This window comes from Rana temporaria, unplaced genomic scaffold (assembly GCF_905171775.1).
Source record: "Rana temporaria unplaced genomic scaffold, aRanTem1.1, whole genome shotgun sequence".
NCBI lineage: Eukaryota > Metazoa > Chordata > Amphibia > Anura > Ranidae > Rana > Rana temporaria.
In genome coordinates, this window is record NW_024404543.1 from 23,182 (window position 1) to 36,302 (window position 13,121).

A 13,121-nucleotide genomic window follows, 5' to 3' on the forward strand; every position below is an offset into this window, starting at 1 on the left:
CCGAAACCCCTCCCTGAGATTCATGGCCGCTCTGCCGAAACCCCTCCCTGAGATTCATGGCTGCTCTGCCGAAACCCCTCCCTCAGATTCATGGCTGCTCTGCCGAAACCCCTCCCTTAGATTCATGGCCGCTCTGCCGAAACCCCTCCCTGAGATTCATGGCTGCTCTGCCGAAACCCCTCCCTGAGATTCATGGCCGCTCTGCCGAAACCCCTCCCTTAGATTCATGGCTGCTCTGCCGAAACCCCTCCCTGAGATTCATGGCCGCTCTGCCGAAACCCCTCCCTGAGATTCATGGCCGCTCTGCCGAAACCCCTCCCTGAGATTCATGGCTGCTCTGCCGAAACCCCTCCCTGAGATTCATGGCTGCTCTGCCGAAACCCCTCCCTGAGATTCATGGCTGCTCTGCCGAAACCCCTCCCTCAGATTCATGGCTGCTCTGCCGAAACCCCTCCCTGAGATTCATGGCCGCTCTGCCGAAACCCCTCCCTCAGATTCATGGCTGCTCTGCCGAAACCCCTCCCTGAGATTCATGGCCGCTCTGCCGAAACCCCTCCCTGAGATTCATGGCTGCTCTGCCGAAACCCCTCCCTGAGATTCATGGCTGCTCTGCCGAAACCCCTCCCTGAGATTCATGGCTGCTCTGCCGAAACCCCTCCCTCAGATTCATGGCTGCTCTGCCGAAACCCCTCCCTGAGATTCATGGCCGCTCTGCCGAAACCCCTCCCTCAGATTCATGGCTGCTCTGCCGAAACCCCTCCCTGAGATTCATGGCCGCTCTGCCGAAACCCCTCCCTGAGATTCATGGCTGCTCTGCCGAAACCCCTCCCTGAGATTCATGGCCGCTCTGCCGAAACCCCTCCCTGAGATTCATGGCCGCTCTGCCGAAACCCCTCCCTGAGATTCATGGCTGCTCTGCCGAAACCCCTCCCTGAGATTCATGGCTGCTCTGCCGAAACCCCTCCCTGAGATTCATGGCTGCTCTGCCGAAACCCCTCCCTCAGATTCATGGCTGCTCTGCCGAAACCCCTCCCTGAGATTCATGGCCGCTCTGCCGAAACCCCTCCCTGAGATTCATGGCCGCTCTGCCGAAACCCCTCCCTTAGATTCATGGCTGCTCTGCCGAAACCCCTCCCTAAGATTCATGGCCGCTCTGCCGAAACCCCTCCCTGAGATTCATGGCTGCTCTGCCGAAACCCCTCCCTGAGATTCATGGCCGCTCTGCCGAAACCCCTCCCTTAGATTCATGGCTGCTCTGCCGAAACCCCTCCCTTAGATTCATGGCTGCTCTGCCGAAACCCCTCCCTGAGATTCATGGCCGCTCTGCCGAAACCCCTCCCTGAGATTCATGGCTGCTCTGCCGAAACCCCTCCCTGAGATTCATGGCTGCTCTGCCGAAACCCCTCCCTTAGATTCATGGCCGCTCTGCCGAAACCCCTCCCTGAGATTCATGGCTGCTCTGCCGAAACCCCTCCCTGAGATTCATGGCGGCTCTGCCGAAACCCCTCCCTGAGATTCATGGCGGCTCTGCCGAAACCCCTCCCTGAGATTCATGGCTGCTCTGCCGAAACCCCTCCCTGAGATTCATGGCCGCTCTGCCGAAACCCCTCCCTGAGATTCATGGCCGCTCTGCCGAAACCCCTCCCTCAGATTCATGGCCGCTCTGCCGAAACCCCTCCCTTAGATTCATGGCCGCTCTGCCGAAACCCCTCCCTGAGATTCATGGCCGCTCTGCCGAAACCCCTCCCTGAGATTCATGGCCGCTCTGCCGAAACCCCTCCCTGAGATTCATGGCTGCTCTGCCGAAACCCCTCCCTGAGATTCATGGCCGCTCTGCCGAAACCCCTCCCTGAGATTCATGGCCGCTCTGCCGAAACCCCTGCCTGAGATTCATGGCCGCTCTGCCGAAACCCCTGCCTGAGATTCATGGCCGCTCTGCCGAAACCCCTCCCTGAGATTCATGGCCGCTCTGCCGAAACCCCTCCCTGAGATTCATGGCCGCTCTGCCGAAACCCCTCCCTTAGATTCATGACTGCTCTGCCGAAACCCCTCCCTGAGATTCATGGCCGCTCTGCCGAAACCCCTCCCTGAGATTCATGGCCGCTCTGCCGAAACCCCTCCCTGAGATTCATGGCTGCTCTGCCGAAACCCCTCCCTCAGATTCATGGCCGCTCTGCCGAAACCCCTGCCTGAGATTCATGACTGCTCTGCCGAAACCCCTCCCTTAGATTCATGGCCGCTCTGCCGAAACCCCTCCCTTAGATTCATGACTGCTCTGCCGAAACCCCTCCCTGAGATTCATGGCCGCTCTGCCGAAACCCCTCCCTTAGATTCATGACTGCTCTGCCGAAACCCCTCCCTTAGATTCATGGCCGCTCTGCCGAAACCCCTCCCTGAGATTCATGGCCGCTCTGCCGAAACCCCTCCCTGAGATTCATGGCCGCTCTGCCGAAACCCCTCCCTGAGATTCATGGCTGCTCTGCCGAAACCCCTCCCTTAGATTCATGGCTGCTCTGCCGAAACCCCTCCCTGAGATTCATGGCCGCTCTGCCGAAACCCCTCCCTGAGATTCATGGCTGCTCTGCCGAAACCCCTCCCTGAGATTCATGGCCGCTCTGCCGAAACCCCTCCCTGAGATTCATGGCCGCTCTGCCGAAACCCCTCCCTGAGATTCATGGCCGCTCTGCCGAAACCCCTCCCTGAGATTCATGGCCGCTCTGCCAAAACCCCTCCCTGAGATTCATGGCCGCTCTGCCAAAACCCCTCCCTGAGATTCATGGCTGCTCTGCCAAAACCCCTCCCTGAGATTCATGGCTGCTCTGCCGAAACCCCTCCCTCAGATTCATGGCTGCTCTGCCGAAACCCCTCCCTGAGATTCATGGCCGCTCTGCCGAAACCCCTCCCTGAGATTCATGGCTGCTCTGCCGAAACCCCTCCCTGAGATTCATGGCCGCTCTGCCGAAACCCCTCCCTGAGATTCATGGCCGCTCTGCCGAAACCCCTCCCTGAGATTCATGGCTGCTCTGCCGAAACCCCTCCCTGAGATTCATGGCTGCTCTGCCGAAACCCCTCCCTGAGATTCATGGCTGCTCTGCCGAAACCCCTCCCTCAGATTCATGGCTGCTCTGCCGAAACCCCTCCCTGAGATTCATGGCCGCTCTGCCGAAACCCCTCCCTGAGATTCATGGCCACTCTGCCGAAACCCCTCCCTTAGATTCATGGCTGCTCTGCCGAAACCCCTCCCTAAGATTCATGGCCGCTCTGCCGAAACCCCTCCCTGAGATTCATGGCTGCTCTGCCGAAACCCCTCCCTGAGATTCATGGCCGCTCTGCCGAAACCCTTCCCTGAGATTCATGGCTGCTCTGCCGAAACCCCTCCCTGAGATTCATGGCTGCTCTGCCGAAACCCCTCCCTTAGATTCATGGCCGCTCTGCCGAAACCCCTCCCTGAGATTCATGGCTGCTCTGCCGAAACCCCTCCCTGAGATTCATGGCGGCTCTGCCGAAACCCCTCCCTGAGATTCATGGCGGCTCTGCCGAAACCCCTCCCTGAGATTCATGGCCGCTCTGCCGAAACCCCTCCCTCAGATTCATGGCCGCTCTGCCGAAACCCCTCCCTTAGATTCATGGCCGCTCTGCCGAAACCCCTCCCTGAGATTCATGGCCGCTCTGCCGAAACCCCTCCCTGAGATTCATGGCCGCTCTGCCGAAACCCCTCCCTGAGATTCATGGCTGCTCTGCCGAAACCCCTCCCTGAGATTCATGGCCGCTCTGCCGAAACCCCTCCCTGAGATTCATGGCCGCTCTGCCGAAACCCCTGCCTGAGATTCATGGCCGCTCTGCCGAAACCCCTGCCTGAGATTCATGGCCGCTCTGCCGAAACCCCTCCCTGAGATTCATGGCCGCTCTGCCGAAACCCCTCCCTGAGATTCATGGCCGCTCTGCCGAAACCCCTCCCTTAGATTCATGACTGCTCTGCCGAAACCCCTCCCTGAGATTCATGGCCGCTCTGCCGAAACCCCTCCCTGAGATTCATGGCCGCTCTGCCGAAACCCCTCCCTGAGATTCATGGCTGCTCTGCCGAAACCCCTCCCTCAGATTCATGGCCGCTCTGCCGAAACCCCTCCCTGAGATTCATGGCCGCTCTGCCGAAACCCCTCCCTTAGATTCATGACTGCTCTGCCGAAACCCCTCCCTTAGATTCATGGCCGCTCTGCCGAAACCCCTCCCTGAGATTCATGGCCGCTCTGCCGAAACCCCTCCCTGAGATTCATGGCCGCTCTGCCGAAACCCCTCCCTGAGATTCATGGCTGCTCTGCCGAAACCCCTCCCTTAGATTCATGGCCGCTCTGCCGAAACCCCTCCCTGAGATTCATGGCCGCTCTGCCGAAACCCCTCCCTGAGATTCATGGCTGCTCTGCCGAAACCCCTCCCTGAGATTCATGGCCGCTCTGCCGAAACCCCTCCCTGAGATTCATGGCCGCTCTGCCGAAACCCCTCCCTGAGATTCATGACCGCTCTGCCGAAACCCCTCCCTGAGATTCATGGCCGCTCTGCCGAAACCCCTCCCTGAGATTCATGGCCGCTCTGCCGAAACCCCTCCCTGAGATTCATGGCTGCTCTGCCGAAACCCCTCCCTGAGATTCATGGCTGCTCTTCTTTTTACTTAGGAGTCAGCTGGACTGTGACGCCAAGAGATGGAGGTAAGTCCTGTGTGTGACTTTTCCTGAACCCCGCTGTTAGCCGCTGTCCTCCGACCCTTCCGATATCCCCCATTGTCCTCGGACCCTTCCCATATCCCCCATTGTCCCCCGACCCTTCCGATATCCCCCATTGTCCCCCGACCCTTCCGATATCCCCCATTGTCCCCCGACCCTTCCGATATCCCCCATTGTCCTTCGACCCTTCCGATATCCCCCATTGTCCCCCGACCCTTCCGATATCCCCCATTGTCCCCCGACCCTTCCGATATCCCCCATTGTCCTTCGACCCTTCCGATATCCCCCATTGTCCTTCCGATATCCCCCATTGTCCTTCGACCCTTCCGATATCCCCCATTGTCCTTCCGATATCCCCCATTGTCCTTCGACCCTTCCGATATCCCCCATTGTCCTTCCGATATCCCCCATTGTCCTTCGACCCTTCCGATATCCCCCATTGTCCTTCCGATATCCCCCATTGTCCTCCGACCCTTCCGATATCCCCCATTGTCCTCCGACCCTTCCGATATCCCCCATTGTCCCCCGACCCTTCCGATATCCCCCATTGTCCCCCGACCCTTCCGATATCCCCCATTGTCCTTCGACCCTTCCGATATCCCCCATTGTCCTTCCGATATCCCCCATTGTCCTTCGACCCTTCCGATATCCCCCATTGTCCTTCGACCCTTCCGATATCCCCCATTGTCCTTCCGATATCCCCCATTGTCCTTCGACCCTTCCGATATCCCCCATTGTCCTTCCGATATCCCCCATTGTCCTTCGACCCTTCCGATATCCCCCATTGTCCTTCCGATATCCCCCATTGTCCTCCGACCCTTCCGATATCCCCCATTGTCCTTCGACCCTTCCGATATCCCCCATTGTCCTCCGACCCTTCCGATATCCCCCATTGTCCTCCGACCCTTCCGATATCCCCCATTGTCCTTCCGATATCCCCCATTGTCCTCCGACCCTTCCGATATCCCCCATTGTCCCCCGACCCTTCCGATATCCCCCATTGTCCTCCGACCCTTCCGATATCCCCCATTGTCCTCCGACCCTTCCGATATCCCCCATTGTCCTCCGACCCTTCCGATATCCCCCATTGTCCTCCGACCCTTCCCATATCCCCCATTGTCCTCGGACCCTTCCCATATCCCCCATTGTCCTCGGACCCTTCCCATATCCCCCATTGTCCTCGGACCCTTCCCATATCCCCCATTGTCCTCGGACCCTTCCCATATCCCCCATTGTCCTCGGACCCTTCCCATATCCCCCATTGTCCTCGGACCCTTCCCATATCCCCCATTGTCCTCGGACCCTTCCCATATCCCCCATTGTCCTCCGACCCTTCCCATATCCCCCATTGTCCTTCAACCCTTCCGATATCCCCTATTGTCCTTCCGATATCCCCCATTGTCCTCCGACCCTTCAGATATCGCCCACCGTCCCCCGACCCTTCCCATATCTCCCATTGTCCTCGGACCCTTCCCATATCTCCCATTGTCCTCGGACCCTTCCCATATCTCCCATTGTCCTCCGACCCTTCAGATATTGCCCACCGTCCCCCTGCCCTTCCCATATCCCCCATTGTCCTCGGACCCTTCAGATATCGCCCACCGTCCCCCTCCCCTCCCCTTCCCATATCGCCCACCGTCCCCCTCCCCTTCCCATATCCCCCATTGTCCTCGGACCCTTCCCATATCCCCCATTGTCCTCGGACCCTTCCCATATCTCCCATTGTCCTCGGACCCTTCCCATATCTCCCATTGTCCTCGGACCCTTCCCATATCTCCCATTGTCCTCGGACCCTTCCCATATCCCCCATTGTCCTCGGACCCTTCCCATATCCCCCATTGTCCTCGGACCCTTCCCATATCCCCCATTGTCCTCGGACCCTTCCCATATCTCCCATTGTCCTCGGACCCTTCCCATATCCCCCATTGTCCTCGGACCCTTCCGATATCCCCCATTGTCCTCGGACCCTTCCCATATCTCCCATTGTCCTCGGACCCTTCCCATATCTCCCATTGTCCTCGGACCCTTCCCATATCTCCCATTGTCCTCGGACCCTTCCCATATCTCCCATTGTCCTCGGACCCTTCCCATATCTCCCATTGTCCTCCGACCCTTCAGATATCGCCCACCGTCCCTCTCCCCTTCCCATATCTCCCATTGTCCTCGGACCCTTCCCATATCTCCCATTGTCCTCCGACCCTTCAGATATTGCCCACCGTCCCCCTCCGACCCTTCCCATATCTCCCATTGTCCTCGGACCCTTCCCATATCTCCCATTGTCCTCGGACCCTTCCCATATCTCCCATTGTCCTCGGACCCTTCCCATATCTCCCATTGTCCTCGGACCCTTCCCATATCTCCCATTGTCCTCGGACCCTTCCCATATCTCCCATTGTCCTCCGACCCTTCAGATATCGCCCACCGTCCCTCTCCCCTTCCCATATCTCCCATTGTCCTCGGACCCTTCCCATATCTCCCATTGTCCTCCGACCCTTCAGATATTGCCCACCGTCCCCCTCCGACCCTTCCCATATCTCCCATTGTCCTCGGACCCTTCCCATATCTCCCATTGTCCTCGGACCCTTCCCATATCTCCCATTGTCCTCGGACCCTTCCCATATCCCCCATTGTCCTCGGACCCTTCCCATATCTCCCATTGTCCTCGGACCCTTCCCATATCTCCCATTGTCCTCCGACCCTTCCGATATCCCCCATTGTCCCCCGACCCTTCCGATATCCCCCATTGTCCCCCGACCCTTCCGATATCCCCCATTGTCCCCCGACCCTTCCGATATCCCCCATTGTCCTTCGACCCTTCCGATATCCCCCATTGTCCTTCCGATATCCCCCATTGTCCTTCGACCCTTCCGATATCCCCCATTGTCCTTCGACCCTTCCGATATCCCCCATTGTCCTTCCGATATCCCCCATTGTCCCCCGACCCTTCCGATATCCCCCATTGTCCTTCGACCCTTCCGATATCCCCCATTGTCCTTCCGATATCCCCCATTGTCCTCCGACCCTTCCGATATCCCCCATTGTCCCCCGACCCTTCCGATATCCCCCATTGTCCTCCGACCCTTCCGATATCCCCCATTGTCCTCCGACCCTTCCGATATCCCCCATTGTCCTCCGACCCTTCCGATATCCCCCATTGTCCTTCGACCCTTCCGATATCCCCCATTGTCCTTCGACCCTTCCGATATCCCCCATTGTCCTCGGACCCTTCCCATATCCCCCATTGTCCTCGGACCCTTCCCATATCCCCCATTGTCCTCGGACCCTTCCCATATCCCCCATTGTCCTCGGACCCTTCCCATATCCCCCATTGTCCTCGGACCCTTCCCATATCCCCCATTGTCCTCGGACCCTTCCCATATCCCCCATTGTCCTCGAACCCTTCCCATATCCCCCATTGTCCTCCGACCCTTCCCATATCCCCCATTGTCCTTCAACCCTTCCGATATCCCCTATTGTCCTTCCGATATCCCCCATTGTCCTCCGACCCTTCAGATATCGCCCATTGTCCTTCCGATATCCCCCATTGTCCCCCGACCCTTCCGATATCCCCCATTGTCCTTCGACCCTTCCGATATCCCCCATTGTCCTTCCGATATCCCCCATTGTCCCCCGACCCTTCCGATATCCCCCATTGTCCTTCGACCCTTCCGATATCCCCCATTGTCCTTCCGATATCCCCCATTGTCCTCCGACCCTTCCGATATCCCCCATTGTCCCCCGACCCTTCCGATATCCCCCATTGTCCTCCGACCCTTCCGATATCCCCCATTGTCCTCCGACCCTTCCGATATCCCCCATTGTCCTCCGACCCTTCCGATATCCCCCATTGTCCTTCGACCCTTCCGATATCCCCCATTGTCCTTCGACCCTTCCGATATCCCCCATTGTCCTCGGACCCTTCCCATATCCCCCATTGTCCTCGGACCCTTCCCATATCCCCCATTGTCCTCGGACCCTTCCCATATCCCCCATTGTCCTCGGACCCTTCCCATATCCCCCATTGTCCTCGGACCCTTCCCATATCCCCCATTGTCCTCGGACCCTTCCCATATCCCCCATTGTCCTCCGACCCTTCCCATATCCCCCATTGTCCTTCAACCCTTCCGATATCCCCTATTGTCCTTCCGATATCCCCCATTGTCCTCCGACCCTTCAGATATCGCCCACCGTCCCCCTCCCCTTCCCATATCTCCCATTGTCCTCGGACCCTTCCCATATCTCCCATTGTCCTCCGACCCTTCAGATATTGCCCACCGTCCCCCTGCCCTTCCCATATCCCCCATTGTCCTCGGACCCTTCAGATATCGCCCATTGTCCTTCGACCCTTCCGATATCCCCCATTGTCCTTCCGATATCCCCCATTGTCCTCGGACCCTTCCCATATCCCCCATTGTCCTCGGACCCTTCCCATATCTCCCATTGTCCTCGGACCCTTCCCATATCTCCCATTGTCCTCGGACCCTTCCCATATCTCCCATTGTCCTCGGACCCTTCCCATATCTCCCATTGTCCTCGGACCCTTCCCATATCTCCCATTGTCCTCGGACCCTTCCCATATCTCCCATTGTCCTCCGACCCTTCAGATATCGCCCACCGTCCCTCTCCCCTTCCCATATCTCCCATTGTCCTCGGACCCTTCCCATATCTCCCATTGTCCTCCGACCCTTCAGATATTGCCCACCGTCCCCCTCCGACCCTTCCCATATCTCCCATTGTCCTCGGACCCTTCCCATATCTCCCATTGTCCTCGGACCCTTCCCATATCTCCCATTGTCCTCGGACCCTTCCCATATCTCCCATTGTCCTCGGACCCTTCCCATATCTCCCATTGTCCTCGGACCCTTCCCATATCTCCCATTGTCCTCGGACCCTTCCCATATCTCCCATTGTCCTCTGACCCTTCCCATATCCCCCATTGTCCTCCGACCCTTCAGATATTGCCCACCGTCCCCCTGCCCTTCCCATATCGCCCACCGTCCCCCTGCCCTTCCCATATCGCCCACCGTCCTCCGACCCTCCCGATATCACCCACCATTTTCCAACCCTTCCGATATCCCCCACTTTCCCCCGCCAACTCTTTTGATATTGCCAAATTTGCATAAAACTGCCCGTCCTCCAATGGCTTTATTTGTCCTCCAACCCCAGCCTCCCCTCCATCCTACGAGTCTGACTCCTTCCATGTTGTCCTCTGACATCTCTGATCTAACAGATGGTCACATATTTCACCGTTCGTTTTGGGCCACCTTGGTCTTCATCTTTAGTTGGTGACTTTCCATGCAGCTGTGACTGAATTTCTCCTCTTTTTAGGCTGTTTGCCGATGTGTTGAATGATATGGCAATCTTCATGGAGATTGTGGCTCCTGTCTTCCCATCATGCTTCACTCTGACAGTGTGCACCGCTGGACTCTTCAAGGTCAGGATCCGCTAGTGCATGTTCTCTATGATGGACAATTGAGAAGGCTCTGCAGGGGCAGTGCTGGGGAAGGGGGGTGGGGTATAGGCGCTACGGAGGCAGTGCTGGAGAAAGGGGGGTGGGGTATAGGTGCTGCGGAGGCAGTGCTTGGGAATGGGGGTGGCGTATAGGCTCTGCGGAAGCAGTGCTGGGGAAGGGGGGTGGGGTATTGGCAGTGCTGGGGAAGGGGGGGGTATAGGCTCTGCGGAGGCAGTGCTGGGGAACGGGTGGCGTATAGGCTCTGCGGAAGCAGTGCTTGGGAAGGGGGTGGGGTATAGGCTCTGCGGAGGCAGTGCTGGGGAACGGGGATGGCGTATAGGCTCTGCGGAAGCAGTGCTTGGGAAGGTGGGTGGGGTATAGGCTCTGCGGAGGCAGTGCTGGGGAAAGGGGGGGTATGGGCTCTGCAAAGGCAGTGCTGGGGGATGGGGTATAGGCTCTGCGGAGGCAGTGCTGGGGAACGGGGGTGGCGTATAGGCTCTGCGGAAGGGGGGTGGGGTATAGGCGCTACGGAGGCAGTGCTGGAGAAAGGGGGGTGGGGTATAGGTGCTGCGGAGGCAGTGCTTGGGAACGGGGGTGGCGTATAGGCTCTGCGGAAGCAGTGCTGGGGAAGGGGGGGTGGGGTATTGGCAGTGCTGGGGAAGGGGGGTGGGGTATTGGCAGTGCTGGGTAAGGGGGGGTGGGGTATAGGCTCTGCGGAGGCAGTGCTGGGGAAGGGGGGGTGGGGTATAGGCTCTGCAGAGGCAGTGCTGGGGAACGGGTGGCGTATAGGCTCTGCGGAGGCAGTGCTGGGGAAGGGGGGTGGGGTATAGGCTCTGCGGAGGCAGTGCTGGAGAAAGGGGGTGGGGTATAGGCGCTGCGGAGGCAGTCCTGGGGAAAGGGGGGTATGGGCTCTGCTGAAGCAGTGCTGGGGAAGGGGGGTGGGGTATAGGCAGTGCTGGGGAAGGGGGGGTGGGGTATGGGCTCTGCGGAGGCAGTTCTGGGGAAAGTGGGGTATGGGCTCTGCGGAGGCAGTGCTGGGGAACGGGGGTGGCGTATAGGCTCTGCGGAAGCAGTGCTTGGGAAGGGGGGTGGGGTATAGGCAGTGCTTGGGAAGGGGGGTGGGGTATAGGCTCTGTGGAGGCAGTGCTGGGGAACGAGGGTAGCGTATAGGCTCTGCGGAAGCAGTGCTTGGGAAGGGGGTGGGTATAGGCAGTGCTTGGGAAGGGGGGGTGGTGTATAGGCTCTGCGGAAGCAGTGCTTGGGAAGGGGGTGGGGTATAGGCAGTGTTTGGGAAGGGGGGTGGTGTATAGGCTCTGCGGAGGCAGTGCTGGGGAAGGGAGGTGGGGTATAGGCTCTGCGGAGGCAGTGCAGTAAAGGACTATAGAGCCAATATAGGATCTGTGAAGGCAATGCAGGGGGAGGGGGGAGTTTAAGGCAAGGAAGAAGCCTAGGGCTCTGTGAAGGCAATGCAGAGATCAAGTACGAGGCAGGGATAGGCTCTGGGTAAGCTGTGCATGGGAGGAGCATTTAGCAGGGATAGGCTTTGTGGAGGAGGAGGGGCAGGAGGCAACTTCCCAGATTCTGTCAGTATACCGCTTTCTCCAGTTTGCACATAGGAACCAGATATTATAGCTGAGCGTACAAGACTAGCCGACAACAGCTTGTATGAGAACTGGAACTCACACAGAATTTATAGATCACACAATCGGCTGATCACATTATTGTACGCAAAGGAAACTGCAGCTGACAGCGATATAATGAAGGTGAACTAATTCACTAGTCACTTAAACCAGCCTAGGTGACCAAACTATTCGGCCCCTACAACCCTGAATACAAAGTACAATACACATTATAAGCATAAAACATAACATCTCCCAATACTTCAATAACAAGGTTAGAGAGATGGGGGAGGGGGGTGAGGAGGGGCAGGGGAGGAGTGTGGAGCCAGGGATGGGCTCTGTGAAGGAGGGACAGGGGAGTCGTGTGGACGGGCTCTGTTGAGGAAATATTGGGGAGGAGTGTGGATGGGCTCTGTAAAGGAGGGACAGGGGAGGAGTATGGATGGGCTTTGTGGAGGAGGGACAGGGGGGAGGAGTGTGGACGGGCTCTGTGGAGGAGGGACAGGGGGAGGAGTGTGGACGGGCTCTGTTGAGGAAATATTGGGGAGGAGTGTGGATGGGCTCAGTGGAATAGGGACAGGGGAGGAGTGTGGACGGGCTCTGTGGAGGAGGGACAGGGGAGGAGTGTGGACGGGCTCTGTGGAGGAGTGTGGACGGGCTCTGTGGAGGAGGGACAGGGGAGGAGTGTGGACGGGCTCTGTGGAGGAGTGTGGACGGGCTCTGTTGAGGAAAGATTGGGGATGAGTGTGGATGGGCTCAGTGGAGGAGGGACAGGGGAGGAGTGTGGACGGGCTCTGTGGAGGAGGGACAGGGGAGGAGTGTGTATGGGCTCTGTGGAGGAGGGACAGGGGTGGAGTATGGATGGGCTTTGTGGAGGAGGGACAGGGGGAGGAGTGTGGATGGGCTCTGTAAAGGAGGGACAGGGGAGGAGTGTGGATGGGCTTTGTGGAGGAGGGACAGGGGGAGGAGTGTGGACGGGCTCAGGGGAGGAGTGTGGACGGGCTCTGTGGAGGAGGGACAGGGGAGGAGTATGGACGGGCTCTGTGGAGGAGGGACAGGGGAGGAGTGTGGACGGGCTCTGTGGAGGAGGGACAGGGGAGGAGTGTGTATGGGCTCTGTGGAGGAGGAGTATGGGGCAGAAGGATAGGCTCTGTGGAGGAGGGACAGGGGAGGAGTATGGACGGGCTCTGTGGAGGAGGGACAGGGGGAGGAGTGTGGACGGGCTCTGTGGAAGAGGGACAGGGGGAGGCGCGTGGACGGGCTCTGTGGAGGAGGGACAGGGGAGGAGTGTGGACGGGCTCTGTGGAGGAGGGACAGGGGGAGGAGTGTGGA

General features: G+C 58.7%; 1 protein-coding gene across 4 annotated transcripts in view; it reads left to right on the top strand.

Annotated features, from left to right (window-relative positions):
- The window catches only part of RUSF1 (RUS family member 1), a 36,308-nt gene that overhangs the window by 8,934 nt on the left and 14,253 nt on the right, over window positions 1-13,121 (top strand). For 3 of the 4 annotated variants that reach the window (XM_040334635.1, XM_040334634.1, XM_040334636.1), the window contains exons 6-7: window positions 4,671-4,703; window positions 10,047-10,152. In XM_040334635.1, the coding sequence (XP_040190569.1) occupies window positions 4,671-4,703; window positions 10,047-10,152 (139 nt within the window). The remainder of the gene's footprint in view (window positions 1-4,670; window positions 4,704-10,046; window positions 10,153-13,121) is intronic. The other variant, XM_040334637.1, reaches the window with a different exon arrangement.